The sequence below is a fragment of the Acanthisitta chloris genome, unplaced genomic scaffold (assembly GCF_000695815.1).
Source record: "Acanthisitta chloris isolate BGI_N310 unplaced genomic scaffold, ASM69581v1 scaffold808, whole genome shotgun sequence".
NCBI classification, from domain to species: Eukaryota; Metazoa; Chordata; class Aves; order Passeriformes; family Acanthisittidae; genus Acanthisitta; species Acanthisitta chloris.
This window is the reverse complement of record NW_008687467.1, coordinates 1902-29737: the sequence shown is the minus strand read 5'-3', so window position 1 is coordinate 29737 and position 27836 is coordinate 1902. Positions and strand designations below refer to the sequence as shown.

Genomic DNA, 27836 nt, shown 5'->3' with positions numbered 1-27836 from the left:
AAAAATATTAAGCTTAAATTTAAGGCAAACATATACACAAACACAGCATAAATAAAAAGTAACTCTGAGCATTCATTTTTTTCCTCTTTTAAACAATGGAAAACTATTTCCTAAATAAATTCATAGAACTATTGATGCATACAATTCAATGAAAAAATTAAGAATGAAGATTAAAAAGTAAAACATATTCCAACTGATTAATGGATTTTTTTTTATCCTTAAAATGCAACATGAAAGAAAAATTACCTCATTTCTACAGGAAAACACAAGGAATGCAAATCACATTTGATGTCTGTATCTCCAAAATTAGCCTTAAACACCCACACGACCTGAACCTGTTCCTTCCATTAATTATAGAATCAAAATCCAAACAATGAAAAAAAACTAAGGGAGGGGAGCAGCTGTGAAATTCTTATTATTTTACCTTCTATTTAGCTTTTTTCCTCACTAAATATATTTTTTTTTGTTCACTTTGATGAAGCTATCTAATGTATATATTCTTTCCAGCATTAATCAAAAGTTCTTCTTAGCCACTCACTTTGCCTATGAATGATATGCACAGTGGCAAGAATTTCCTTGTTCTGCTCAGTACCTGAAGACTACATACCAAGTTCAAGTTTTCTCTTCAACCTCTCCTATGCTTTTATTCCATTTTTTATGTCACTTCCACAACAGTGGACAATTCCAAGAATTATCAGATTGCTATTCTTGGCTATGTAAAAGGTTAGGAATCTTTGTTCTAAGCTTGTTTCACATCCAAACAAACCCTTTTCAGGAGCTGTCTTTTTCAGTCCCCCTTTTTTTTAGACACAGTACAGTTTATAAAGTATTTCTAGGTTTGTACAGTTCAGCTTCAATACTGCTTTTGAATAACACAAGATGGGAGGCTCGGGGGAGGGGAGAACAGCTTACTGCCAGGCTTCTGCTGAGCATCTCTCTCAGATCCCAGCTCTAAGTAGATGCCTGTAAACAAACACGGGGACGCACCCTCTCTGGTGTGATCTCTGGTTCAGTGCCTGCTGTAATCATAGAATGTGGTGCCTTAACTAGATACCATGGTAAGCAGCCTGGCTGACAGCTTCATGTTACCCCACACACTTGCACTCCTCACTTTTACAGAACTTGACGGACTCGGGACGTGACCGCATTTGAAGACAGTTTTACATCCCTGGATTTTCCTTATCTGGATTCCCTGCTCCAAGCACTGCTCATCCTAATGGTTTGCACATAAGAAGCCCATATGAAAATAGTGTAATTGGACACTCCAAGCTCCCTTCAATCATATCGTTCCCATCTTGTAAAACAGGCAGAATTTTGGGCAATAAATCTCTGACTCGGTATTGAACTTTGGCAATTTCAGGATAAAGCAGGCTGTCAAGGAGTTCATATACAGTAACTTCATCGATCTTTCCTGGTTACATCAATTACATCTTACTCAACTGTGATATCCAAATTTAATTTTCACTACTATGAACCAACCAATATGCAAACACAGCACATGCAAAAGCAAACCACCTAAGCCAAGTACACCACAACAAACCCACAAATTGGTCTAAATAAATGGGAAATGTAGAGTATCAAAGCTTGGTCTCAGTAAGACCCACATCCATTACAGACAATGACCTCCAAAAATCTGCTCTTTCAATAACCCTATCCTAGCTAAACCCTGTAAAGGAACATTCTGTCTTTTCAATTCTACTTCAATTGCAATTTAGTCATGTACATGGAGCACCCTGTTACCTGAAGGTTGCTTGATGCAGTACCTGTATATTTGTAACACTATTTCCTATCCTAGCTGATTTTAAGTAGAGGATGAAAGGAGGGTACTTGAATGTGTGCATCAGGGAAATCCCCACTCCCACTCCTAATTACAAGGGGCTTTCAAGGGCTTAAGAGGGCATAAAAACCATAGTAAGGGACCATTCCAGTGTTCAACACTGTGGTGTGTGTAAGTACAGCAGCATTCCCCACTGCTGGCTCTTGGAGACAGAGAAAGAGGAATGATGTATAAATACTTGAGAATGGTTGCTATGGAGAATACAAGGAGTTCAGCTCCAAGGAGAATGACAGACAATGCTTTGCCCAAGTTGGTTGGAGAATACACCAAATGCAGTAACTACCTCTAGAAGTCTACTAACAGTCTCAGCAGACCTCATTCCACCCTCCACAGAACATATCTACCAAACAAGAATGAACAAAAAACCCACTCTGTATTCAACTCCTACCATACTACTTCCATCCTATAACCTTCACTGAAGATGACATAGAAGACTTGCTTGCAACTCTTACACAAAACAAAACATACAGTGTTCTACTTGGATTTTCAAACACACATGCAGTACTGTTTGCTCACAAAACCTGCAGACTTGGAAAAGGACTCAGAGACACTTTCTTAAAAGCAGTTAAGTCTTAAGAACAGAATTTGCTATTGCAACAAATCATTCACAAGAAGAACACTACACAGCAGTAAGTACTAGCACTGCAAGACCTCCTAGAAATACAATAAACTTGTGCCATCACATTAAGTACAAAGATGCTGATTATCAATCAACAAATAAAAATCTCAGGCTCAGACAAGTACAGGATGTCAGAGTATTTTCTGTCCTAGAACTACAAAGGATTTATTTAGTTCCATCTCCATACTAATAATAGTCAGGACTTAGTTCTTTTCCTCCTCAAATCTGTAGGCTTGACCCACGTGCCATGTGGCTGAATGACACCAAGCAAGTCCAAAGGTTGAAAAATCACAAAAATGTTATCAAGTCAAAAGCATTTATGAGACTAATCCACCTCCCTTAACCAGCTGTTAAGATACAGTCATCAAAAAAATATCTGAAATTTTCTAAATAACCACATGGACTTTAGAAGTCTCTAAATGACGTCAAGTGACACAGGACTTCTGAGGGAAAAAGCATCACTGCTGTAGGCAACACTGCAAGCACTACTCAAACTCTACTTGGCAAAACAAAGTAGCAGCAAAATATTCAGCTTATTTCTTTTAGCAAACATGAAATAAGAAAAAATAATGGCAAAGTTAAAACTAGTTGAAAGACAAGAAGCATCAAGTCCAGAAGCTCATAAAACCTGAACATCCTAAACTATTTTCTGATAAACTCATTTATATCATAGATAAACAAAAAACAAACACCCCCTCCAAAAGAAAAAATAAAGAAATCAAGAAAAAACCCTCAACAAATGCTGTACCACAACCACAAAGCTACTTAACCGTATGCTCATATGGGTTTAGAAACTGAGCAGCCACCAGCATGGCTGAGTTGAAGTACTTTGGAGTAACCCTATATCATGCCTTTGCAATAATTACTTGTGCACAAAATATAATTCATGTAATGTAATTTCATGCATACATTTAAGCACACTCCCCCCCACCCCCGATTCAACCAAAAAAGGTCAAGGAAAAAACTTATGCATTGCAATATGGAAGCCACACAATAAAAAAACCCTTGGAATCACATATGGCTCTTGAACAAAAGTCTTTCATTGTGAAGCTTGTAACTAGCATTAAACCAACCATAGCATAAATCATATATGGTAAGGAAGAGGAGTGGGGAAACAAGAAACCAGTAGAATGCAATCCTGTACAGAGGCTTGTGTTATATCCTCAAAGGGAAGAACTGACACAAGTTCAGCACACTTCAGACAGCTAGAGCTAGCTGGTTCATCATATGGTTGGTCACTGGAACAGGCTCCCCAGGAAAGTGGTCACAGCACCACAACTGTCAAAGTTCAAGGACCATCTGGATGACACTCTTGAGCCATATAATTTAGTTTTAGGTAGTCCTGTGAGGAACAGGGAATTGGCCTCAAGAATCCCTATGGGTTCCTTTCAACTTAAGATATTATATAGTACTTGCCAAAGATAATCCTGATCTGAAACCAGTATCACCACTCTCAAAAACAGCCACTGGAGTCTAAGATGACATTCGTACAAATCTTTTTCTTACTAGCTGAATTAGGAAAATGAAGTGACAACACATGGCCATAAAAGCAGTTCTGATCACCATTTCTTCCCCTGAAACTTTTATTTAGAAATTTTAAGTTACTATCTTACAATGTTCTAAAGCAAGAAAGTAAGTAGCAGCTAACTATAACCGTGAAGAAAAAAAAATGCCATATTTACACCATTATCCAACAACCTGCATAGTAACTGAAGTCTTCGTTGTCAAAAAACAGCAGAAAGGAAAACTTGATAATACCAACACTAACTTGGTCAGGGGTATGAAACCTCTGAGAAAAAGCAGCACAGATGTCTGCAGAAGCAACATTGCCCTGGCCAGCAGATATCCATACCCATGAGAACCTCTAAAAGGCTATCTCAGTTTTCTACTTGAAATAAATGATTTAAAAAAAGAAAAAAGACACACTAGAATAGAATTTATAGCTACTGAACATCCTTATAACCATTTTTCAAACAAAGAGAAAAAAAAGAGGCCTACCATTAATAAGGTACGGATGATTGCAGCATTTTCTTAGTTCCATCATAGTGTTTAGAAGATTAGGTACATTTGCCTGACCTCCACCCTTGGAAAGAAACGTGAAATTCTTTTCAAGAATAGCACGATAGTATTTCTTCTGAATATTTGTCAGCTCGACTTCAATGATGGTTTCCTCTTTGGGGGCCAGGTTCTTTTCTACATCCTCCTTGAGACGTCTCAGCATCATCGGCTTCAAAATAGCTTGGAGTTTTTGCACCTGGAAAACAGAGGTTTGATAAATAACTGAATTCAAACTGCAAGGCTTCCAATACATATTTTTCCATTTTCTTAATTTGGAAATCCTTGTTTGCTACCTCAGATCCCAAGTATAGAGCTTTTGTTAAAAAAAAATAAATAAATCTTTCCTCAGCGCCCTAGCGACTGAGTTCTCCTCATAACTCAGGGACACACACACTTCTACAATCAGTTTTTAGCATGTAACCCTTCTGTTTAGTGATGTCTGCTATTAAACAGACCTCACTTAGAACTATCCTTCCAGACAAGGATAGTACTGCACACCAGTCATGCAGAGCTAACACAGAGTAGAGCTATATAAGCAAATCTGATCACAGGATCAACTTTTGCAGTTAACTTCTAATCACTAAGCAGTGTTTAATGCTATTTCCCCCTGTTATATCTGCTTCTAATTGTTTTCTTATATCCGTAGTTTTGACATCCACTGAAGTAGAAAACTATTCAGGCCTGGTCTAAAAATGAAAAACATTTTATTTCTGTAAACTTTTAAGACACTGATAATTTTTAGTCTCTTCAGGTTTTGTGGCATATACTTTAAGACACATCCTACAGGGTAGGAGGGGAAAAGGAAAAAAAGTCTATTTTCTTTAAAAAATCCAAACCAAAACAAAAACAGTTAAGCTTTATTAAGTTTTGCCTGAAAAACGCAAGCATATTCCATATAAAAAAACCACTGGCACTTAAGTTCCTTTAGGTTGTCTCTTGAAGTACAAACCACCTCAGTGCTGAAGAGCTAATAATTCACCCTGAAACTGGTCATCTTCTGATGCAGAGCTGCAGAGCAGAAACATTAAAAGACACTTTCTCATGAATTCACATCATTCCTCTAGTAATAAAGCAACTTCAGGAGAAGAGACAGATGAGCATGGAGGGATGAACAATTAAAAAAATAGATGGAACAGGACTGCAAAGTATGGAGGAGAAATCCCAAGTCTTTAACACAATCTGTCTCACTGTTTTAAAGATAAATCCAATTCCAAAACATCTATGTGTCAACAGAGAAGGAAGTTCTTCCAAAACTTGTTGGGCCAAGCAATTCAGGCTCCAATTCTGATCATGGCCAATGGCATTATTTTAGTAATATTTCCATGTATGGCTTCAAAGCTTCCAGTCATTTTATGTTGGCCAGACAAAAGCTATGTTGAGAGAGAGGATATATTAACTCCAGCTCCCAACACTGTATTAACAGACACATTACATGGCTTTGGGATCAGTGCTGGCTCACTGTCAGTCAGGTCAGGGTCCATTCTGACTGGCATGCAACTAACTGCCTGCACAATCCGTGGAAACATATCCTAAGATTTCCTCTGAAAACACTATGATGTTTCCAGGAGGTATGGGGCTGGGAGAAGAGCTGTGTTGTAATTTAAACTACTGCCTATGAAAGAGCTGCTCTCAAAGAAAGTTAATAAAATCAAGCAGTCTAAAGTTAGAATGATCAGAAATTGAATTTCCAGACAAAGCCAACAAAGTTGCACAAATAGAATGCATGCACTTACCAAGTTAGTTTATCATAGGGTGTAAAGGGCCAAATTAAGGTGCCCAAATTAGGATGCCATGCTTCAGTTAAGTCCTAATGTTAAGGTGATTGGGCTTTTTAATGTTTTCATACAACCAAAGAAGCGTTTTACATTTTAGGTCTAAAACAAGCTACATTGGGGGGCTCTCATTTTGTATTGATTTATGCACTTCTTTTACTGGACAGCTTGAGAAATCTGTTTGAGTAAAACAAAAAGAATTCCCTCCACTTGGTTACCTCTTGCTGCACTAGGTTTCATGTATGTTCCTATTTGCATAGAAATCACTGAGAAAACTCTAAGATGTTAACTCCAGAGAAGTTATACAGCGCAGTTGCCTCACTGATGCTTAAGGAAGAATGTCAACTGACAAATTAATTCTCTCAGAAATATTTTCATTCAGCAGCCTTCACAAGACACCTCACCTCCAATTTTAAACACTACATTTTAATGAGGGGAAACTTTCCCTGTTCCTGCATGACCAATGAACAAAGAATTTAAAGAAGAACACCAAAACAACCAAAGACAGTGCTGAGACAAAATTATTGTTGGTCGAAAGTAAAAAACTTAAAATGAAAACAAACAAAGAACCAGGGAAAAAACCACTGTGGTCTTCCAATCAGCAAATAGGTATTATTTGTAAAAACAAATAGTAAAGTTCAGATATAGCAAAATTGATAAATTCACAATACCTAAATAGAAAAGTAAGTGTGCAAGATAAATTTACCTGCTCTTCAGTTTTAAGATCCCCAAATTCTTGCATGAATGTGGTTTCTGATGGGAAGCGACCTGGCTCCAAGAAGTGAAGCAAGCTAAATAGCTCTTCTACTGTGTTTTGCAAAGGAGTTCCAGTAAGCAGCACTTTATGCTCCTGAAAGGTTAAGATACAGTTGTCTAGGAATCCATCTCAATTAATTTTCAATGGAAAAACACACAAAATTCTTTCCCCCCATCACCATATGTCTATCTCATCTTTGCTTCCTCTCCCATCCCCCAGGTACTTACATAAAACTCTTTTCAAGACATTTCTAACTAGCATCCTAGTGTTCCTTCAGCAATAGCCCAAAAAACCACTTCACTACTTAAGCAACTTCAAAAGTCCTCCAAGATACAAGAAGAGACTTTGCTGATTCAGTGTCCCCATCCTTTCACAAGTACAATGAACTTTAAATAGCAAAATAACAGCTTATCCCATCGCTTCCAGTAAAAATCCAAGGATTTACCACACCTCCAACAGACCTCAGTGCACTAATTTCCAAAGAGCAGGTGTAAGTTTCTAACACAAGAAATCTGAAGCACAGTTCTACTTTCCAAGTACACATTACAGAGCATGAGACTGGCAAAGACAAGAGTAGAAGTTCCATATTGCTTTAGAGGAGGAGCCCAGAGAAGTTAAGCAAGTAGCCCATGGTGAAACATTAATTCAGTAGTATAACAAGAACCAGTGGGAGAAGTCCCATATCTCTATTTATAGCTGTGCCTGTAAGCTCAGCTTTCCTCTACAGAAACCTGAATAAATGGTGCACAGCTTTTTTACAAAGTGAGTTACAGCTATTAACTTAGCATGATTGCAGTCTTTAAACATTTTTAAAGAATCTTCTGAAAAAATAATTATTGTGTCTTTTAAATTGCAAGTACCTCTAAAAAACATAATCTTATTTTTCTGCGTGCTTAATACACCTATTTTGTACACAAAACATAATGACACTTATGTAAGCATCACTTTTCCCTTCCTTAGTCAGCCTGAAAGAACACCTTTATGGCCACATGACAAATTAACTTCAGAGATGATATTAATGCAGAGCAGTTTAACTCTCACAGCCATATTTGGCCACCTGACCACATCATACTTTTAAATAAATGTCTATGTACAGAATTGACTATGGATTATGTCACATGAAAGGAAAGAAAGGAAAGAACAAATTTATCTTGACTGTCGTAACAGAATCCACATAATTCTAGGTCTAAATGAATGAAGAAACATATGAAACATCAGAACTCCAAAACTGAAGGTATGCATATGCTACCAGGTATTTTACAGACTTCCTCTTCTGCATTCCCTCATTCTTAACTCTTCATGATTTACTTGAGAAGAAAACATTGTTTAACTTTTTGATTAAACCATAAATCAGAAGTGATAAAAATATACAAGACTCTAAGATAAGAGATATTCACACTGACCAGGTCCATCATCTTGAGTCCTTCCAAAAGTTTACAGTTCCTGTTTTTCAGCCTGTGGGCCTCATCAATGACCACGCAACGCCATGGAATGTTACGCAGCTCTGGGCAGTCAGTCAAGATCATTTCAAATGTTGTGATAATGGCATGGAACTTGTAGGACCCCTTTATCACACGACCCTAATAAGAACAGCAAATGTTAAAAGTAAACTCCCTAGCAAAGAAATCCCAAACATATTATTTAAAAATACAGAACAGTTACAAAGGACAAGATACTTAAAGTAAACTAAGTCATTATTACTGACTCCATGGGGGAATACAAAGTTTGCTCCTGGCTTCATGCTAGCTGTGTTTTTAATCCTGTAAAAAGACCCACAGAATCACTGCATATTCATTCCAAAGATGTTATAGAAGTATTTCAGCTGTAATTCATATGGTTTATAGTAACATCTTGAGGCATTAATGTATTGCTACAATATTCACATAAGGTTTTCAGACTTTGTCAAAGGAATTCTCTTTTCTTCTTTCAAATCAAAGGTATGTGATGGTCCTCCCAAACATCCAAATATGCCAAAAGTACATTAAGGCTTCCTTTATATTTTAATATTGTGCTCAGCAGCAATTTACTTTTTTTCGTGGTGGGCACTGAGTATTCCAAACACCTACAATTCATAGAATCATAGAATGGCTTGGGGTGGAAGGGACTTTAAAGATCTAGTTCCAGCCACTGTGCCATGGGCAGGGACACTTCACTAGACCAGGCTGCTCAAAGGTCCATCCAACCTGGCCTTGAACATTTTCCAGGAACAGGACATCTACAACAATTCTAGTAAAGAGCTTTGAAAAGAAGCAAATTTGTACTCTTAAATGGAAAATGTGTATCTCTGAATAAAATCTCTTAATATTTTTGCAATTTTGTGTTAAGCAAAATTCACCAGGACAATTTACTTGATGTCTGGCATCATATCCACTATTTATTTCAGTAGCTGAGGGCCTTATTTTCACCACTGATATAAAGACTCTGTTTCACATAAAAAACAACCCCAAATAAACATTACTCATGATCATGAGATTAACACCTTTCTGACATTATGCTATGCTTGTTCCCAATGCTGCTCAAAGGAAAATGTAATTTGGTATCTCCGGTGTCACTGGGTCTGTGCAGAAACACTCTCACTCCAAGGATGGGCCTCACTCAAGTTCAAATCCATTCTACATTTTCAAAGAAGGGCTATGTCACGGGTTCTATATTGAAGACATATTGAAGAAACGTATTTTACTGTAATGTGATAATTTCTTCCTTTAAACCTGTGCAAGACTGACTCCTTTTATAAGTGACCTGCATATAATCCTTTCCAAACCATAGGGATCAGAACTGGCTACTGACTCAATAAAATGACTGGAAACCTGCTATCCTGAACTCAGCATTAGATCTGCCTACGCACATCAAGAACAGTTCAGAGGGAAGAGGGAACAGTGACCTGCTCAACAATGCCTTCTCACAGCATAGTCCAGAAACATTCACCCTCTTAGGGACAAAAGAGTTGTTACTTAACAAACAGCAGACGAAGATACTCTAAGTGAGCATCTTTGAAAGACAGCAAACCGAAATGCTGTTAATTTTTCATGAGCCAAGTAAATTTCCATCACAAACAAGTCAACTATTTTGCAGGGCTCTGTCAGTAGTTCCATATGGCATATAGAGTTTTCCTGAACTTAAAACAGAATTCCAGAAAAGCAACTGGTTTATCTAATAATCCAACTAGGGAAGCCCCCCTAGAAGGACCTTTCAGTTATACTGCTCAAGAATACCAGAACAGACTTCTCTACGTGAACCTCACAAGCACAATGTCCCTCGTAACACCATGTCCTTACCGTTGAAGTCACACCACTACAGAAACCTATTTTGTTACCAACTACACTCTAGCATTTCAGAATTACTTTACTCTGGCAACTGGTGTTGCCTCTGAAAAATCACACGACTGCAGATGGGGTAGGTGGCTCCTTTCTTATGCATGCTGTCTCTTTATTGCCCTTCAAAGCCACTCAAGACTTTCTCAGTGTTCAATTGACTGAGAAACAGCTCAGCTTGAGAGGCCTCTTTTCATGTTAAGACCTAAAAAGCCAAAGATGCCAATGTCTGGGTTGATGCGTTTGGCAAGGGAACTAGAGATGATACTGCCAAATCCAGTCTCCTTTTTCTCCCTTCTCGTCTCCCATCGTATGCCCAGTGATGACACTTTAGAGAATGCGAGACTGAACACTACATGGGGACTCTCTTTGTCAGAACACGAAGAGATTTTTTCCCCCCTGTAATTCAGTTTATACCATGCATTTCACAGCTGACACAGTCTTACAAAGAATGGAACACAGAAGGTGATTTTGTGACACATCTAAGCTCGCTGCCACCAAAAGGATGAGTTCACTCCATTTCTCCTTTATCCCTAAACATAGCAATTGTCTGATTCTCCTCTTAAGCCAGTTCAGGGAGCAGAAAATGACTCATTTTTCTGTGCCATGAATACTTTGTCATTACTCACTATGGGGTCAAATGACTGCCACAATCATTGCAAGAGCCGAGTTAAGAATATGGCAACGGAGGAACAAAACTTTCTGCAGCATCTTGTTTTAGATCAGAGAAATGATATTGCCAAAATAACACTCAGGATCTGCACAGTGAGCGGGATTTTTCTGATGACGCTCCTTCAGGTTTCATGCTAGGTAACTGCTTTATCTTAAGGGGAAGAATGTGCTGAGAACAACCACTGCTTTAATAACAAACAAACATTATTTTTAACACCGGAAACACTTCAGTAGAGACAATACTTGTATCAACCCAATTTTTAAAATTATCTCAAATATCAAATTCTGCTGATAAATTATTTAAAACCATAAAAAGCGATTTCAATTCCAATTCATTTGTGTATTATACCTCTAGGTAGGAAGCTACATGTAATACTTAATGATAAGGAATATCACAGAATGGCCTGGGTTGGGACCTTAAAGATCATCAAGTTCCAACCCCACTGCCATGGACAGTGACCCCTTTCACTAGACTGATGGTGAAAGCTCCATCCAGCCTGGCCTAAAACACTTTCAGGGATGGCACATCCACAACTCTGGGCCATTAGACCTCAGTGTGGCAATTGTTATTTAAATAGATCTTCAACAACCATGTATAAAATTTTGATTTCAAAGTTTCTTGATAAATTGCGAGAAAAAGGTTATTTTCTAGACCAAACAGATGCAACTTCCAACTAATATAAACTACTGTTTTTCTACTATATATAAGTATTTGATTCTATTTTTGTTTGCCCTAATGGCATGTCAAATTGTGCCACAGTCATCACCTTTGAAACACTTTAGAATCACTTCTTTCTCTGTAAAAGCATATTTTCTATCTTGCAATCACCTTCATAGCTTTGCTCTAAGACTGTTTTTTCAATATTCTTGTTGAGGACAGGAAGTGAGAACCAAGCAGAAATGGACTACCCACCACATTACTAGCAAAGAAAAGAAAGATGTAACTCTTCTCATCTTTATTAAGGATTTGTTTCCTCCTACACACTTGCACTACACTAGCCTTTTGAACCACAGTCTCACAGTATGAACTCATGTTTAAGTGGTTGTATGCCATGATGCAAAAGTATCCACATTTGTCTTACAGCTTTTCCAGAGCTGAGCTCTATCTACTGTAAGGATCTTCATTACTTGTCCACAGTTAGCCCTCAGTATTGTTCACTTGGACCCAAATAATTAAGTAATACAGCTTACTCTATATCTATGAAGTAACTGCCTTGATAATTTAACACTCTTCCCATCTTTGCATCATTTGACAACTTCCTCAGTTAATGATTTTGTTTTCTTTCAGGTCATTGATAAAAGTGTTATATAGCTCATGGACATGAACCAATCCCTGATGAACTATGCTGGAAATGCAAATCATTTCTCATTTACAATTACATCAAGAAATATCAGTTAGTCAGTTTCATATCCATTTAATGTGTGCCATATTGATTTTATACCCTTCTAGTTTATTAATCAAAATATCCAGTGGCATAAAATCAAATGCTTTACAGAAAATCTAAATGTGTGAATTCACCACTATGACTCCTTTAAACTCAGTTCAAAATAATACTCCACAATACATCAAATCAGATTGAACTTCTACTCTTTCTCTTTTTCCCCTTATGTGAGGAGGATTATATTATGCAATAACATTTCAACATATGCATATTATTTTCCTGCAATCCTGTTTACTCTGGGAAAGCCATGCATTTAAGAGTAGAGATCTTTTGCTCTTCATAGCTTCTGTTCTACAATTTTCTGTTTCTACCCCAGTCATTTCTGTACCTCCTTTCCTTCTCTCGTAAGAACTGTTAAACTGAGCACAGTAACACAAATTCAAAGCATCTCTGACTTCAAAAATTTGATAAAGATGCATCGACAAGTTTAATTTCTGCAAGCAAGTCTTTCCTGGAATGGTACACTAAGATTGATTTTTAAGCTTAGTTCCAATTCAAGTAGTTTCTTCATTACGTATCTTTTCTGCCAGCTCTCTTCAGGAATGCAAAATAACAAAAACCCTTGCATGAAACAATGCAACCCTGAACAAGAGTTGCACCACCTCTTGGTGCCCCTTGATTTCCAGTTGATCTCCTTATTAATACATGTATTTTCATTACTGGCTAAAAACTAATATATCAGCATCAAAAATCTAATTGATTCTTAAATTAATAAACAACAGTAAAGCATGTACAAAAAAAGAGGAAAAAACATCATGAAGAGCTTTTACCTGTGGATCTTTGAAATACATTTCATACAACTGAATGGTCCGCCGACTCGCTTGACTCCCATGATACACAACCACATTCAACTCTGTCCAGGTGCGGAACTCCCTTTCCCAGTTGGGAATTGTGGACAATGGTGCAATAACCAAGAAAGGACCATGGATTCCTTTCAAATATATCTCATAGAGAAACGTAATGGACTGGATAGTCTTTCCCAACCCCATTTCATCTGCTAAAATGCAGTTTCGTCTGAAAACAATAATAAAAACAGACCAAATGATTTACTCCTAACTTAAAGCATAGAAAATCAGTAAGGTGATAAACTGAATAAACCAGTTATTTCTAGAGTGGCAAGTTCACACTTATAAGAACTCATAATATTTTTGCATTTTAAATAGATGTTATGATTTGTGATGATGGATATATCCCTCCTACGTATCTCTCAAATTCACATGGAGAAAGAAGGGGCAGCAGGGCTATGCATGAACCTGTGCAATTTCCACAAGAATCTACCTGAAATATTCCCATTTCACATAACACTATGTTACCCACCCCAAATTAGTTTGTATGTGACTCCTGCAGCAAAAGAATGAGACATGTAAATGACTTTAAAACCTCATTTTAGATGATTGCTTTAAAAGGCTGTTATTACAAGTAAGCTAGAAAAGCTTTTCCCAAGCAGGATTCAACAGTGAGCAATGTTTTACGTACGTGTTGTACCAATTGAAAAGAAGCCAGTTTACTCCCTCCAACTGGTATTCCCTGAGTTTGTTATTGTTTTTATACTCCCTGGAACTCTCCGATTTCTTCCAGTCATCGGCAGGAGGTCGCTCCTGTTTCAAATACAGCAAATCCCATTAGTGGTTTTTGAAAGACCACATTACTTTACTATTTTCAAATAAAATCCTCTATATGGAGCCAATTCTTACCACACGCTCCATTTCTGGCTCCCTAGACATCAGTTTCTCAAATTCTTCGATCTTAGCTTGGTCGATGTCTTGCTTGAGCTCCCAAGTGCTGTCCTCATAAGGAAGCGAACACCATTTCACCAGGTAATGTGTTACAGGCTTTGGTAAGACAGAAATAAGATTACATCACAACATAGAAGGGATAAGTGTGTGACCATTTTTACCGATCTGCAGGCTAGATAAAATTCCGAAAGCTTTACCAGACCTGAGTGTCTGAATCAGCCAAAAGGATAAGCAAACAGCAGGCTGACACCTTGGCAACCTAACAAAGTAAGATTAGAATGCAGCGAATGCAGACTTACCATCAGAACAAGTGCAACACTACTTTTGAAATCACCAAGATTAGACTAAAATTTAGGAATAAAACAGTATTAATTTTTCAACCCTTACAATTTCTCTGCTTTACTACATGTTTAAAACAGAGTTCTCTTATCAGTGTCATCAGAAACTTCCCAGCAGGCAGCTCAACCACTGCCATTCATTGACAGCAGTATGGAAACACTGACACTGCCAGTCCCAGAACCAAAAAGAAATCTCACGGATGACAAAGTGATCCTGTTCTGCAGAGCAAGTAATTACAAAGGAAGAAACAGTGAATTCAGGACCTCTTCTGCAACAGGTAGTACAAACGATGTCTAAACCTTCATGACACTTTCCTAAGACTAGTTCTTACAACTTTCATCTAAATTCTGCATTACATGCATGGACATCATATTTCTACAGTATTAACTACCACATTTTTAGTTTCGTTGCTTGACTGGTGGTTTTGCATGTTTTTTTTAAATATAGGTTATTGTCAAGATGTTTGGAATTCTCACTTAACCCCTTTTATTTTAGGGAAACTGCTCTATTAGCCAATGTTGCCTCAAACACCTTCCTATTTTCTACACATATATATCCTGGTAGCTTCTGAAGTGCTTAATAATATACATTTCTAACCAATGAATTTTACACACAATGTCTATTATGACTACAGATGCATAAAAAGTTTTGTTTACCTCTCCATTATCGTCTGTGCTACGTGAAAAATCCATGATTCGATCAACTTCCACATAATCTGGATTAAAAAGCTCATCATCAATCTGTTCAAGGAGAGAGGCAAACATATAAAATATCTCTATTAGCCCTTCCTGAGAGGAAAAATGATTATATATTTCACCAGGCAGTAATATTTTGGGTCACGGTGACACAGAATTTATATTTGGCAAACTTCAACATGTTAATTGAAATGCTACAATTCAGCAAGATCATTCCCCGTGAGGGAATCAGACTTCTCAGACTTTGTTAACTGGGCCTCTTAATTACTGTGTGAAACCTTTTACTGTGAGAGAATGTTTAAGAATATTTTAAATGAAGTGTGAAATTACAATTCACTAATGAGCAATCGAAAAGGCTTATGGCATGCAATGTATTTAGCATTCTTGAAAACTACAGCTTGCAATAAAGAATTTAGAGCCTTGCACACTATGTGCCTTTGGATTATTTTAACTACAGGAATTGTCTAACTGCTTTATAAGCAAAATGCAAAAATTATTATTTCAAAACCAGAGAAAAGACACAGCATGTATACACAGTTTCTAAAAAAAAAAAAAAAAAAATCACAATTTTTTAATGTTCTTTCTTATTCTTTCAACAGCTTAGGGGATTCTCTTGTACACTAAAGCACTGCATTTCATTTTACACTTTTAACATCCTCTACAACAGGTAAGACAGACAAAAGCACCAAAGACTATGTACATTGTAAGAGCTTTTTCTAAAACAAGAACAAATTCCAAGTATTTACGATAACTTGTGACCCACTTGGAAACATATTTAGAAAAAAAAAAGAAAACAAGAAATTCCAGGCATCTTCATTTAGAACAGATGGAAGTTTTCAATTTTCAACAAGTTTTGTTCAGCTTGAATGATACAGTAAAGCTAAAATAAAATAAATAAATAAATTCAGTAGGTCATGAACCTGGTTGTTTTTGTGCTTTTTTTTTTTCTTAAAACCCAGCATTTTACTGAAAGGTAAAGATTTCTGAGGCACAAATCAGCAGATCTGGTCTTTTATTGACAGGACCCCTGCCACACTACTGCTTATGGCTCTAAGTGAAATTAAATTGATGATAAAAAGCTTAGAATCCCTAGTGAGCAACAGTCCATAACACAGAAAAATGCAATGCGTTTTTTCTGGCATAATCAGCTCCTGAGAAGAGGCAATGCACTGATTCAGTCATGCTTACAAAGCAAACAACTAGCCACTCACTTTCAGAAATAAAAAACTATAGGAAACAGTATACCATCAGGACAGATCACTTGAGTTTCATAGAGCTGCAAGACTTGCATCACGAATGGTTATGCTTCACACCAGAATAAATGCTACTGATACATCACACTGCTATTCAATTTATTCTACTTGTATAAAGAACAAGAACGCATAAGAATATTCCTTATATGCCTAAAAGCAAGAAGGAAACAAATCGTACTTCTGAAAGGAATTTGTTCTGGCCCTGTTTTGCCTTAAAGCGCTTAATCTTCTGCTGAATCCTCTTGTCTTTGTCCAGCTCTTCCACAGATGCCCACTGACAGTGAAGGTAAGAACTAGAAGATGAAATAGAAAATCTTACTCAAAACTCTCTTCCATTGGACTCCTTACGTATCCCACTAGTAGAACTAGATCTTTCCAGCACATTGTAGTGCCATACTTGGAAAACTGGACACTATCTTCTCTATCATACAAGTTATTAACAAACCATCTTTACTGGAAGTAATTATACTTACTAATAAAGAAACTTGTCAGGATATAGAAAAAACTCCCACTCAGAATTTAAATACATACCCTCTATATTTAGTGCTTGGCACAAACCTACAATGATTTCTATCGGGCATACTTAAAACACACTTTCTATGCAATACATTTATCATAAATGTCACTATTTAACATCATATTCTAGCTAAGAGTAGGGATTTTAGAATTCAATGAAAATATGCAAAGATTTTAAATACTAACATGCTTACACATTTTTGAGAACACGTGAGAAAATTGTAATTAGAAGTTGCACATGACTCAACTGCGGTTCTAACGCTGAGAGAAAACCCCTTGTAATAATAATTTGTAATAATTCATCTTTACAAATTAATGGCAATAATTAGTATTTATGAAAACACATAGTAATGAACAGAATCTCTGCCAAAGTGACTAGTCCCTCTCTGTAAGTTTAGGCTGTCAAGAGCTCTACTGCTAAGAATTCTATCACACAAATAATCAATACAAAAATCACATGTCTATGTAATAAAACTAAACAAAGCACAATTAAGTTATTGAACATCATGCAATAAACACTACAGTGCAAAAGGTACAGAAATGACCGCATACTTAAAGTGAAGTCAACTAGATACACTTACCTGCAAGAAACTAACTTTAAGTGGATTTCTGTCTCTCAGAAAATTTGGCAAAATTAAACAAGGTATGCTATTTTTCTACAGGAAAAGTGAGTTTATCCAGCTGTGAAGTATCTTATTTTAAATACTGATTGCACTGCAGTTTCAGAGTCTAGAAGTGAAACAGCAAGCTGCTCCCACTGCTGCTACATCCCTCTTACAGAGGGGCAATGATCTGCAGGAATATTGAAAGCTATCTCCTTTGTTTGCCATCCTGGACATTTAGTTGAACATAAATTTTGGTTTTGAAACAGCATTAAGGTTTGCACACGTTAGTCTATGGTTGTAGTTAGACCCACACAGTTCCATAGCTATGTGCTCATGAATCTGCATGCATAACGAGCATTAAAAGTTCTAAAAAGCAGAGCAATTTTACCTATGGATTTCATTTTGGAGAGAACACAAATTAAGACAACACTGTCAAACTCAGTACCACCAATGCAAGGTATTTATTTGTCACTGTTTTGGATTAAACATTAGAAATGTTTAAAGTTAGATAGGAACAGTTCTATCATTTACAAAACCAGTTCTTAAGAACTATTTGGAAGTTACATGAACAGAGATAGCAATCAAACCTATAACTATACTTACAAGTTTTTGTACTTTACATAGAATTCCTCTATTTCTACCTCCTCTCCGTTCTCCATCTATAAAGAAAAGAAATGTTGAAACGTGAATTAAACCTCTGAACAGCCTAATTCAGTAAATGATTAAAAGCTCTCTGAAATATGGAATACAGTCTCCACACAGAGAGACAAGCGGAGGTGTAGGAAAAGGTTTGCGGGGGGAGGACATGGGTGAGGAGTTTCCTCCAGCAGCTTACCCAAGTGCATACTGCACTGCTTACTACAACTTCCAAGACATGAATCATTTGAACTCCTCCCTAACCACATGCAGCTTCATTCACAACCTCACCCCAAATCTGGCCTTCTGCCAAACCCACAGTGTTAAGTAGAAGCCAAGTGTACCATTTTCTCAGGCAGCAGCCAATTAGCAACTGCACTCCTGAATGCCATATGTATTATTTTTGGCTGGCTCATGGCAACTTTACATTGTGGGTTTTGTAATGTTTTAAAAAAGAGTTTTAAAGGGGGTTTATTCCTCCATATAGTTAATAACTCCAAACAAGAAGCCATATAAAACTAAACCTTATACCTCTGCTAGAATTTTAGTGCATCAGTGTTCATGGCTTTAGTTTTACTCAATGGTGCAATTAAATTCACTCAGGCAAGATGTCTCACACACAGAGCAGCCAAATTAAATTAACACCCAAAAAACTACATTTAAAGCAAGGTTAAAGTTGTGATATAAACCAGCAAAACCAAGGGCATTCAGTGCTAAGGGTTGAGACTACCCTTAACTCATCCCTAGTGCCAAAGTATTGCGTAACATATGGCATGTAATACTTTGTTGAATTACTCCTGAACTCAGCCATAGGACAAACTAAGGACAGTGCACCAGGCACACATTTAGAATTCATTTTATGTCACAACATTAATGGCTGCTGTTTACTAATGAACTTTGGAACAATTTTAAGTAGAAGACCATTTTCTGATTCACCCACTTCACCAGGGACAACTACATCTGTAATAAATGTATGCAGAGCTAAACAGACAAAGCAGCTGACTGCAGTGTAAGTCAACATTCTTTGTATTTATAAAAGTATTTTTGAAAGAGAGAGGAAAAAATATATACACACAAAGAGAGACTATGCTAGATGTTACCTCCACAGCAGCGCAGTTAAAGAACAACAGTAGCAGCAGCTGCATTAAACTGTGTTCTAGCACAGTAAAGTTAATGCATTCCTAGTCCCTGATGCACGTAATATTCCTCTGCTTCCAGAATAGCAAGGGATTTTATCATTTTAGTACTTGTATCACTCCTGTACAGAGTCTGCTTGTGTTTCTAGAGAGGAACAACACCAGATTCCACCTATCTCTCCCTAAAGAAATGGAAGAGGTGGTGTTCCTGGTGCTACCTCCTGATCTTCTTGAATCTTCTGTCCAAAGCATCCCCTAATCTTAACCACAGGGAAGACCATCAAGATACTTTTTTAAACAAAAGGTTTAAGAGAAAATCTTTCTCCAGACAGTGCTCATATTTAGAGACCATAATTGTGTTGAAAAAAGAACCACTAATAAATGGAGATCACATTATCAGAATTTATTCTCTGCCCCGAGGCAAAACTTTTCTTTAAGTCAACTCTGATTTTAAGACATTAACTTTCTTGATTTTCTAAAACATATTATGGCCAAGTCTCTTTGATTAGTGTTAAATCAGAATCCTTTGAGATCCATCAATCTTAAAATGACAACATGGTTAAACACCTTTATATAAAGGTTTCACATTAGCCAATTTAACTCCCCTCAACAGCATTTCAGTCAAGCATATTTTCTGTCAGCTGCCAACTTAATAACAATAATTTACAGTGTAGATCTTGATAAATCCTGCAACTCTTGTGAGTAAAATGCACTTTTGTATTGTCTAATAGGTAATAAGTGGTCTATGTTATTATATGTTCTATGAGAGTGCATCAAAGATTCACCTATGCAAAAAGTAGTTCAGAAAATACCTTTTTTAAAATCTTACTCTGGCATTCAATGCTTATGCCCCTCCCAAAATCCAATGAAATTACAATTGCCTCAAGTAGGGGTTAACAGTACAACAGTTTAGGATATAGGAGACAGATGCTTATGCCTCTGACATCACTGCCCAACATCCACTACATGTACATTTACAGTAACCAGTTAAAAAGGTGAGATAGAAACATTTATGCAAAATTCTCCCACAACATACTATGCATCCTAAAATAATGCACGGCAGACTTGGGCAATGCAGGACATTTCAAATTATCACTGCTATATGCAACTAGAATCAACAATCTGACCCACAGTTTCTGCAGATAACTGAAGAAATAGAGTCTCTTCCTTCAAGCAAATACTTAAAAGCATACAATTCTGCACTGCCATTGCCACAGAGGTGACACAGTAACACCTGCTAATGCAAAAGGTATTTGAGCAAGTCACTCAGGTGTAAAGAGCTTAACAAAATAAAAAAAAAAGGGGGGGGGACAAGAAAGAAAAGCTAAGAAAGCCCCAAACCCACCAGAAATACCAACTACTAGAAGAACAGCAGACAGAACACATTAATAACAAAGCTACACATAAAAACCAATCACCTCAATTGATACACAGCTCTACACTGTAAACTGTAGAGGTCTGAGGAAGAGATGTAGACATTTATACACAGTTCAATTAGATCTAACGCTCACATGTACTGGTAAGCAAAAAGAGACACCCAGATGTGTAATGTGCAGGTACAGTGACCTACAAACTCCACATCTGTCCATAATGTGCTACCTGCGCTGGACAGCATAGTCAGGTCTAGCCATTCCCTTTCAAAGTTAAGAAGCAAAAAGTCAAAGGCGACTGAATGAAAAATTTCAACATACAAACTGAAGACATCAGGACTGTGACGGTTTGAAAAGAGGGTGATACATGAACTTAATGCTTTTCGTAAGAGGAAAGAGTATTCAAGGGAATTCAAAATTCCATGTTAAGAACAGCAGGGAAAAAACATTGCCTTTCATATTTCAAATATGAACTAATTTCTACCTTTTGCTCTGTATGTTTCAAAAAGGGCTGCAAGTACAGTGCTGCATCCTATCTGGTAACTCCATAACTAGAGAAAAGCAGCATGATTTTATGATAAGAACACTGTTCCAAAAGCATAGCCATTATCTCATGTCCTTTACTTGAATGCAACATCTTTGTTACAACCTAATCCACTGAAAGGTTTCCTAGTGAAGCCTTTCCTCATGTTTATTTTACACTCTGGTCCTGATCGCAGCAATTTTACTTTGATTAGTAATCTAACAACCAGGGTTTTGATGACGTTAGTAAGAGTGTAAAAGACCTTTAATAAAAGCACAGTTGGATACTTCAGATGTTAAATATTAACATCCTGAAATCCTTCTTTTTTTATTTTTTTTTTATTTTGGAGAAGAGGGTTGGGGAGAAGAGCAGGGAAAGAAGAGACACCCCTCAAACCTGCAAATACAATCCATAAAAAACATTAAAGAAAAAGCTCAAAATAGAGCTTGCCTCCAGCAGAGCTTGCAATCAAAGACATGTAGGCAGCAGACCAACCACTTCCCACAAACTGCAGCAAAATACACACTCCCCATGAGTAATCACACCTTTGTTTGCAGGGGAGAGGAAGAAGAGAAGAATAATTGGTGAAAAACAGCTTCCAGTGTGAAGACATCTATGAAAAGACCACATTCTTCTCTCCTGCCTAGTAGACTGTCAGGACTACTAATTACTCAGTTGATATTAACCTGAAGTTTATCTGAAAAATAAGCCTATGGTTTGAAACACAAAATATAGCTTCAGACTTAAAAAAAAAAAAAAAAAAAACCAAAACAAAAAACCCACAACAAAAAACCATGGAAGTTTTATGCTGTGAAACCTGCATAAAGAGGTCCAATTGAATCACAGCCGGTCATGACATTGCATGAATTTAGGTTTACAAAGCTGTTAATGATGTTAGGACAGTTGTAATAAAATTGAACACACACACAGAGCCCCTACCACAACATCGAAAACAAAAATCCCTGAATAAAGGCAAATCCTTTCCTCCAGTTTGAAAACTAACACTAAGGAAAAATATTTCTGGTTAACCCAGATCAACAGGAGTACCATATCTGCAGAAGTCAGAGAGTTTTCTGTCCAACTGTACAAGTCAGAATTAGCTACACCAAAGAGTCTATAAAATATAATCATGCCCTTTTTTGGAACAAGTTCTTTTCTACTTCCTACTCAGAGTTAATAGCTTTGAAGTGCAAAGGGCAATCAAGTTGCAAAGTAGATTAGAAAAATCTGTAAACAAAATAAGAACATAACTAGCAACCAGGGCAGAAGTAAGAGAACCACACTGAACTTGTTCGCTAGAAAAGGCAGAAACTTGGGATACCGGAGAGTTCTCTCACTCCTCAAACTCCTTTGAAAGAGCACCATAAATTTAACCCAGGTATATATATTTGCAAAAATCAAATTTTTCACCCAGAAAAATGCAAGAAATGAGCAGAAGACTAAACAATCTATCTGCTTTGTGTCTATCCAAGAGCATGTTGCAGATCATCTAAATACACTTTTAGGGAGCCTCCTCTATTCAACAGAACAGTTTTTGAATTTGGAATATCTGAGGTATTTTAAGAACTCAATACGGGCTTCAGCAGAAATATGCTTAGCCTATTTAAAAATATGGGGGAAGGGGATTTATTTTACCTTTTTCTTGACTGAACGGCTACTCATGATTTTCTCCACAACAGGACCTTCAGCATCAGCAGATTCCTACATCATAAATACCAGACAGAGTTAGAGGAGTGCATATTTATTACTTAAAGACTTCCTTAATTAGAGAAAACTTTCAAATCATTTTTTGCAACAGGAGCTTAATACACAGGAGGACATTCTCCCTCTAGCATGAGAACTTAGAGCATTCCAACAGATTTAATACCATAATAAAGGATTGAAGGATACTTGTTTAAGTCCATTTTTAAGAGATAATGCAACTCCAGATCTCTCAGTAAGGCTGACATGCACATATAAACAGACAGAACCACGTGGGCAGTTCACCTCTCCTGAAATAAGACACGTTTTCAGCACCACATGGTCTAAACATCAGAAGAAGTTCAAACACTCTAGTTGGCTGTGTAAGTGTGCACACAATTACTATAAAATTTGCCTGCAATTCCCGTTTACATTAATTCACTGTTACAACAGGAAGCAAACCTACCAAATTCTCCTTCTGATAAGACACAATTAACAATGGAGATCACATGCAGTATTTCATAAGGCTTAACAAAATGCCAAATGAAATATCAAAGAGCATGTATATATTCTCCAATAGGTCATCAGTTAAGTGAAGTAGTTCTTTGAAAAAGCATGACAAAACAATGAGATTGTTACAACAGTCATTCCTACAGTATTACCCCTCATCTTATTCAAACTATTTTATCCATCATTTACATTGCACAGAGAATAAAGTGTACCCTGCTGGGTACTACAAGGCAGTAATTTCATAAAGGAGTTCTTATGGTGCCTAGCAGCAGGGGACAAGCTTGAGTGGTTTATTAAAGTCACAGAAGCCAGACCACTGAATTCACAGAAGTAAATTCAAGATTCCTAGCAGCACAGCACAGTTTAGGCTTTCTTTAGGTAGAGCCCATTCATTTCAAAGAACTTAACCTGAACTTTACAGCTGCGTATCATCACCTTGCAAACAAAGCCACGAATTAATATATTCTTTAAGAATGTGAAAAACTAATGCCTTCTGGCACACCATGCCAACCACGGGTGAATACCCTCCAGAAAAAGGGCCCATATTTGATCTTTGAATGCTGCAGTTATGGCCATTCTAGCCCATTTGTAGCTGACCTGTTGCTCTGACTGAGAAGTATTTGAAGGAGAGTCTCTTCCAGCAGCATCAGCATCATCAGCCTCCTCATCTGAAATCTTGAACTCCAGGTCTTCTGTGTAACGCTTCCTCTTCACTTGCCTGCTGGAGCGTCGCTTCTGAACAGAAAGCATTGGTATTTTCCATGAGAAACAAAACTGATACGCAGCAGAATGAGAAAACTTCTTTGTGTTTCTCAAATACACTAGTGTGTAGCAAATGCTGTAATTTTCACAGCATCCTGGTAGAAAGGGTGGGCTCGAGACACTACTATTCTGAATTCCTGCCCGCTAACTGTTCCTACATTCTGTAAGCAAAAACCAACAACAAAACCCAAACCAAACAAACAAACAAAAGAAAAAACACAAACAGAAATCTACTTTATGCTTGTTCTGAGTTGGAAAGTGCTCCGGGGTTAGGTTTTTGTTTTTTTTTTTTTTAACATTACTAAAACCACATTAGGAAATTAGAAGGCCTATCTCAGAATGTAACTAAACCCCAAGAAGCTGCACCTCTCCATTCACATCTATGACAAACTTTGACAGATGGCCAAAACAGGAACCAAATACCACCTTTCCACGGCGTGGCCCACAGGGTTGCTAAGCAGTGACAACACACTTTCTTGCTCTCCCTGTCTGCCCAGTTGTACTGGGATTATCTTGTAGGGGAAACACAATGAAATACGATTTCCTCACTCCACTGACCCAGCACTGTTCAGAAAGGCATCCTGCAGCACAGCATGGGAAAAGACCCCAAACTAGCAGTGGAGAATGAAAAACTTGAACCACCCCAAAGTGAAGAAATTATTTGTGTCTACACACCCTCATCACCAGGATGAAAGAAAATTTCAGCAAAACTGTGAAGAACAATCTGTAAAATACACAAGCATTTGACAGAATTTGCAGCTTGATGCTCAGTGCCAGGCATCATTTCCTGCAACAATAAAATTCAAATTCCCAGATAGTCTGCATCAGGTTCTATATTCTGAAAAGCTGTGAGCATATGCTGTTGAGGGAAACTGTTAAGTGAGCATCAAATATCTCAATGGACTAATGTATATATTAAAAATATGTTGAATATGAGCTGTTAAAAAAAATCTTTATGAATTGATACATTATTTATTTATACATCCTTCTCAGCTACCACACATCCTCACTGGTACATGCAAATACTTTTGCAGCTTGTTTAACAAACCTATGCACCGAGATGAAGTCAAATACTTACTTTTAGATAGTCACTGGTGATTTTAAAGCACAAATATCTGGTGCTCTTTGCAAAATTAGAAACTCTTTCTTTAACTGAAAATGAAAACTTTGAGCAAAGGTTAAGCTTAGATCACCCTTTTAAGCAATGACAATGTGGCTTCTACCTTTAACAGTAACCTACCCAGGGTTCCACAAAATTGTAACAATGTTTTCAGACTTCAAAATAGATACCACTTGACAAATTTGCATCTTCATTTACATGATCACTGATGGGAAAACCCCCGTTTTCTGCTGGCCATTTAGGTAAGTCTTAGCATTATTTTTGGTGCTGAAAACCTCCTCTTCCATATCCCCAATAGAAAGAATCCCTAAAACGTAATGGTAGTTCTTTATTTCAGTTTTATTGACTTAACTTCCTGTTTCCTCTTACATTCACATGAGGCTTTGCAATGGTTATGCAGTGGTGTCAGAAACTGTGCACGTGTTTACCTGCATCAGATTAACTCTTTGACTGATCTGTAGGTAGAAAGGTAACAGGCTTGGTAATGGAATATAAAAACTCTGCATGGTAACACACAAAGGCAAATATTTTTGCACTTTAAAGATCATGCATCACTTTGTGCACTACTACATAAAACTGTTAAAGAAGACTCAGGATTCAACACTGAGAACACAACTGGGTTTCAGACAGCTGCATAACAGTTGGGAAACGCACAATTTTATTAATTCTAGATGTCCTAAGCATGTATCATTGCAACCTTCCCCCACGTTCATGCGAAGAAGTGTGGCTGCAGTATACCATGCACAGTAGGATAAAGTACCAAGAAAACGAAAGGTTACCTGAAATACTTCATCACATTTAAGTAATAAGTGATGCAAGTACCCTAACAGTTCTATTTATTAAAAAAGTAAAAAATTAATTCAAAAAAGTTTATCACCCGATTCTTTCACAAAGAGAAACTCTGTTCCACTAAACTGAACACAAACCATGCATATATATTTAATTGTAAACAGAACACAATCATCTGCAAATTAACCCAAAAAAAACGTAAGCTCCAAAGTTTCTTCTACATCTTCTGTCAGTGCCATTAATCTGAGAGAGATTTGTGGCACAGAAGACTTAATTCTTCAAACATTTTAATGGCCATATGATATAACTCAGCTTTCTAATTCAGAATACATGATTTGAATGAATCAGAGAGAACACTCTCTTTTGCTGCTGTCTTAACTAGAACACACTAGGCTGCTCACATTTTATTATACCCTACATCCTTCAAGAAAATATCGAGGTGAGGCATAAACAATGTTTGTCTAGGACACCACTGCTTGCCAACGTCTCCACTGAGCTGCTTTGACCGTTCTCAAGTGATCACCAATCTGGACATCTCTCATTACCAGAAGCAACACATCCACAGCTTGGTGTGCGATGGACAAATGCAGTGGATTTCAATTATACCAGCACACCTCCTCAGGAATCTCACACTTTCCCCATCACAACTTGCCTCTACCCCTTCATGAGGGGACTCTTACTTTTAATGCCCACTCTAACCACACCCAGCAGAAGCAAAACAGCAGCTGATCACTTCTTAACATGGCTAATGACAGCACTCAAAACTTGTCATATGTGCTACTTCCATTTCCAGATTTTCTTCACATGAAATAAAGTTTCAACAGAAAGGGATAGGTGTGCAGTGGTCAAGAGAAATGAATCCATGTTAGCCAATGACCAGCAGCCCTGAAAAAAAGCCCTTCACCCATTAAAGAAGTGGAGGTGTAAGTCCCTGGCATGCACGTTTCCACACTCTGCTTTGTCATGTCTCATTCTTGGTTTCAGAAGGTTTGCAAAGCAAATGCAAGAAGAAACACTGGGCTTATAAGCAAGACCTCATAATGGTACATTAAGTATACAGAGCAGAAAATTCAGCACCGTAACTGCAACAGTGGTGGAAGAAAACACGTGAGAACTCAGCAGCACTGTATCTGCAGGTAACAAGACTGTAAAGCAAAATTATGATGAGAAACACTTGTTTTCATAAAATATTCACCATGGTGACTTCCAGTTCTCACCTTCTTTGTAAACAACACAGCAATTACCCAAAAACCCATATCTCTCTAACAAAGACTGTGAGAAATACAATTGCATGCATCTGAATTGTCAAAGGCTACACTGAACTTGAACAACAGCATTACCTGAACCCCTGGGTCATCTTCATCTTCAGGATGAGGTGATGGTGGTGGAGTTTTATCCAAATCTGAGTTTTCAGAACCTTCCTTTCCCTTGTTAACCTTTTTCTTTGCAGCACTGGTTTCTGAATCTTGTTTCTTGTTACTGAAACGGAGGTATTTTTAATCAATATTTGCAGAAAAAACATAAGCAAAAGGTGCTTAGCAAAACAGTTAATGGTGAGATGGTTGCTTTCAGTGACTTTGTTATTTCTGACTGCCTTCCTTACTTAATCATTTAAACGTAACTGCAAAAATCAATGATGCATGGGCCATCACTACACATTTCCCATTCCTTAACAACAGACACCTCTCTTCTTTCCTT

General features: G+C 37.3%; 1 protein-coding gene across 1 annotated transcript in view; it reads right to left on the bottom strand.

Annotated features, from left to right (window-relative positions):
• The window catches only part of CHD7 (chromodomain helicase DNA binding protein 7), a gene marked incomplete at its 5' end in the record, with an annotated part of 47929 nt that extends 20312 nt beyond the window's left edge, over nt 1-27617 (bottom strand). The window contains 12 exons of the mRNA XM_009080589.1: nt 4455-4710; nt 6993-7136; nt 8447-8623; nt 13239-13482; nt 13945-14066; nt 14163-14300; nt 15200-15283; nt 16670-16784; nt 18216-18271; nt 22913-22978; nt 24065-24202; nt 27479-27617. Coding sequence (XP_009078837.1) covers nt 4455-4710; nt 6993-7136; nt 8447-8623; nt 13239-13482; nt 13945-14066; nt 14163-14300; nt 15200-15283; nt 16670-16784; nt 18216-18271; nt 22913-22978; nt 24065-24202; nt 27479-27617 — 1679 coding nt within the window. The remainder of the gene's footprint in view (nt 1-4454; nt 4711-6992; nt 7137-8446; nt 8624-13238; nt 13483-13944; nt 14067-14162; nt 14301-15199; nt 15284-16669; nt 16785-18215; nt 18272-22912; nt 22979-24064; nt 24203-27478) is intronic.
• Between the last annotated feature and the right edge of the window lie 219 nt (nt 27618-27836).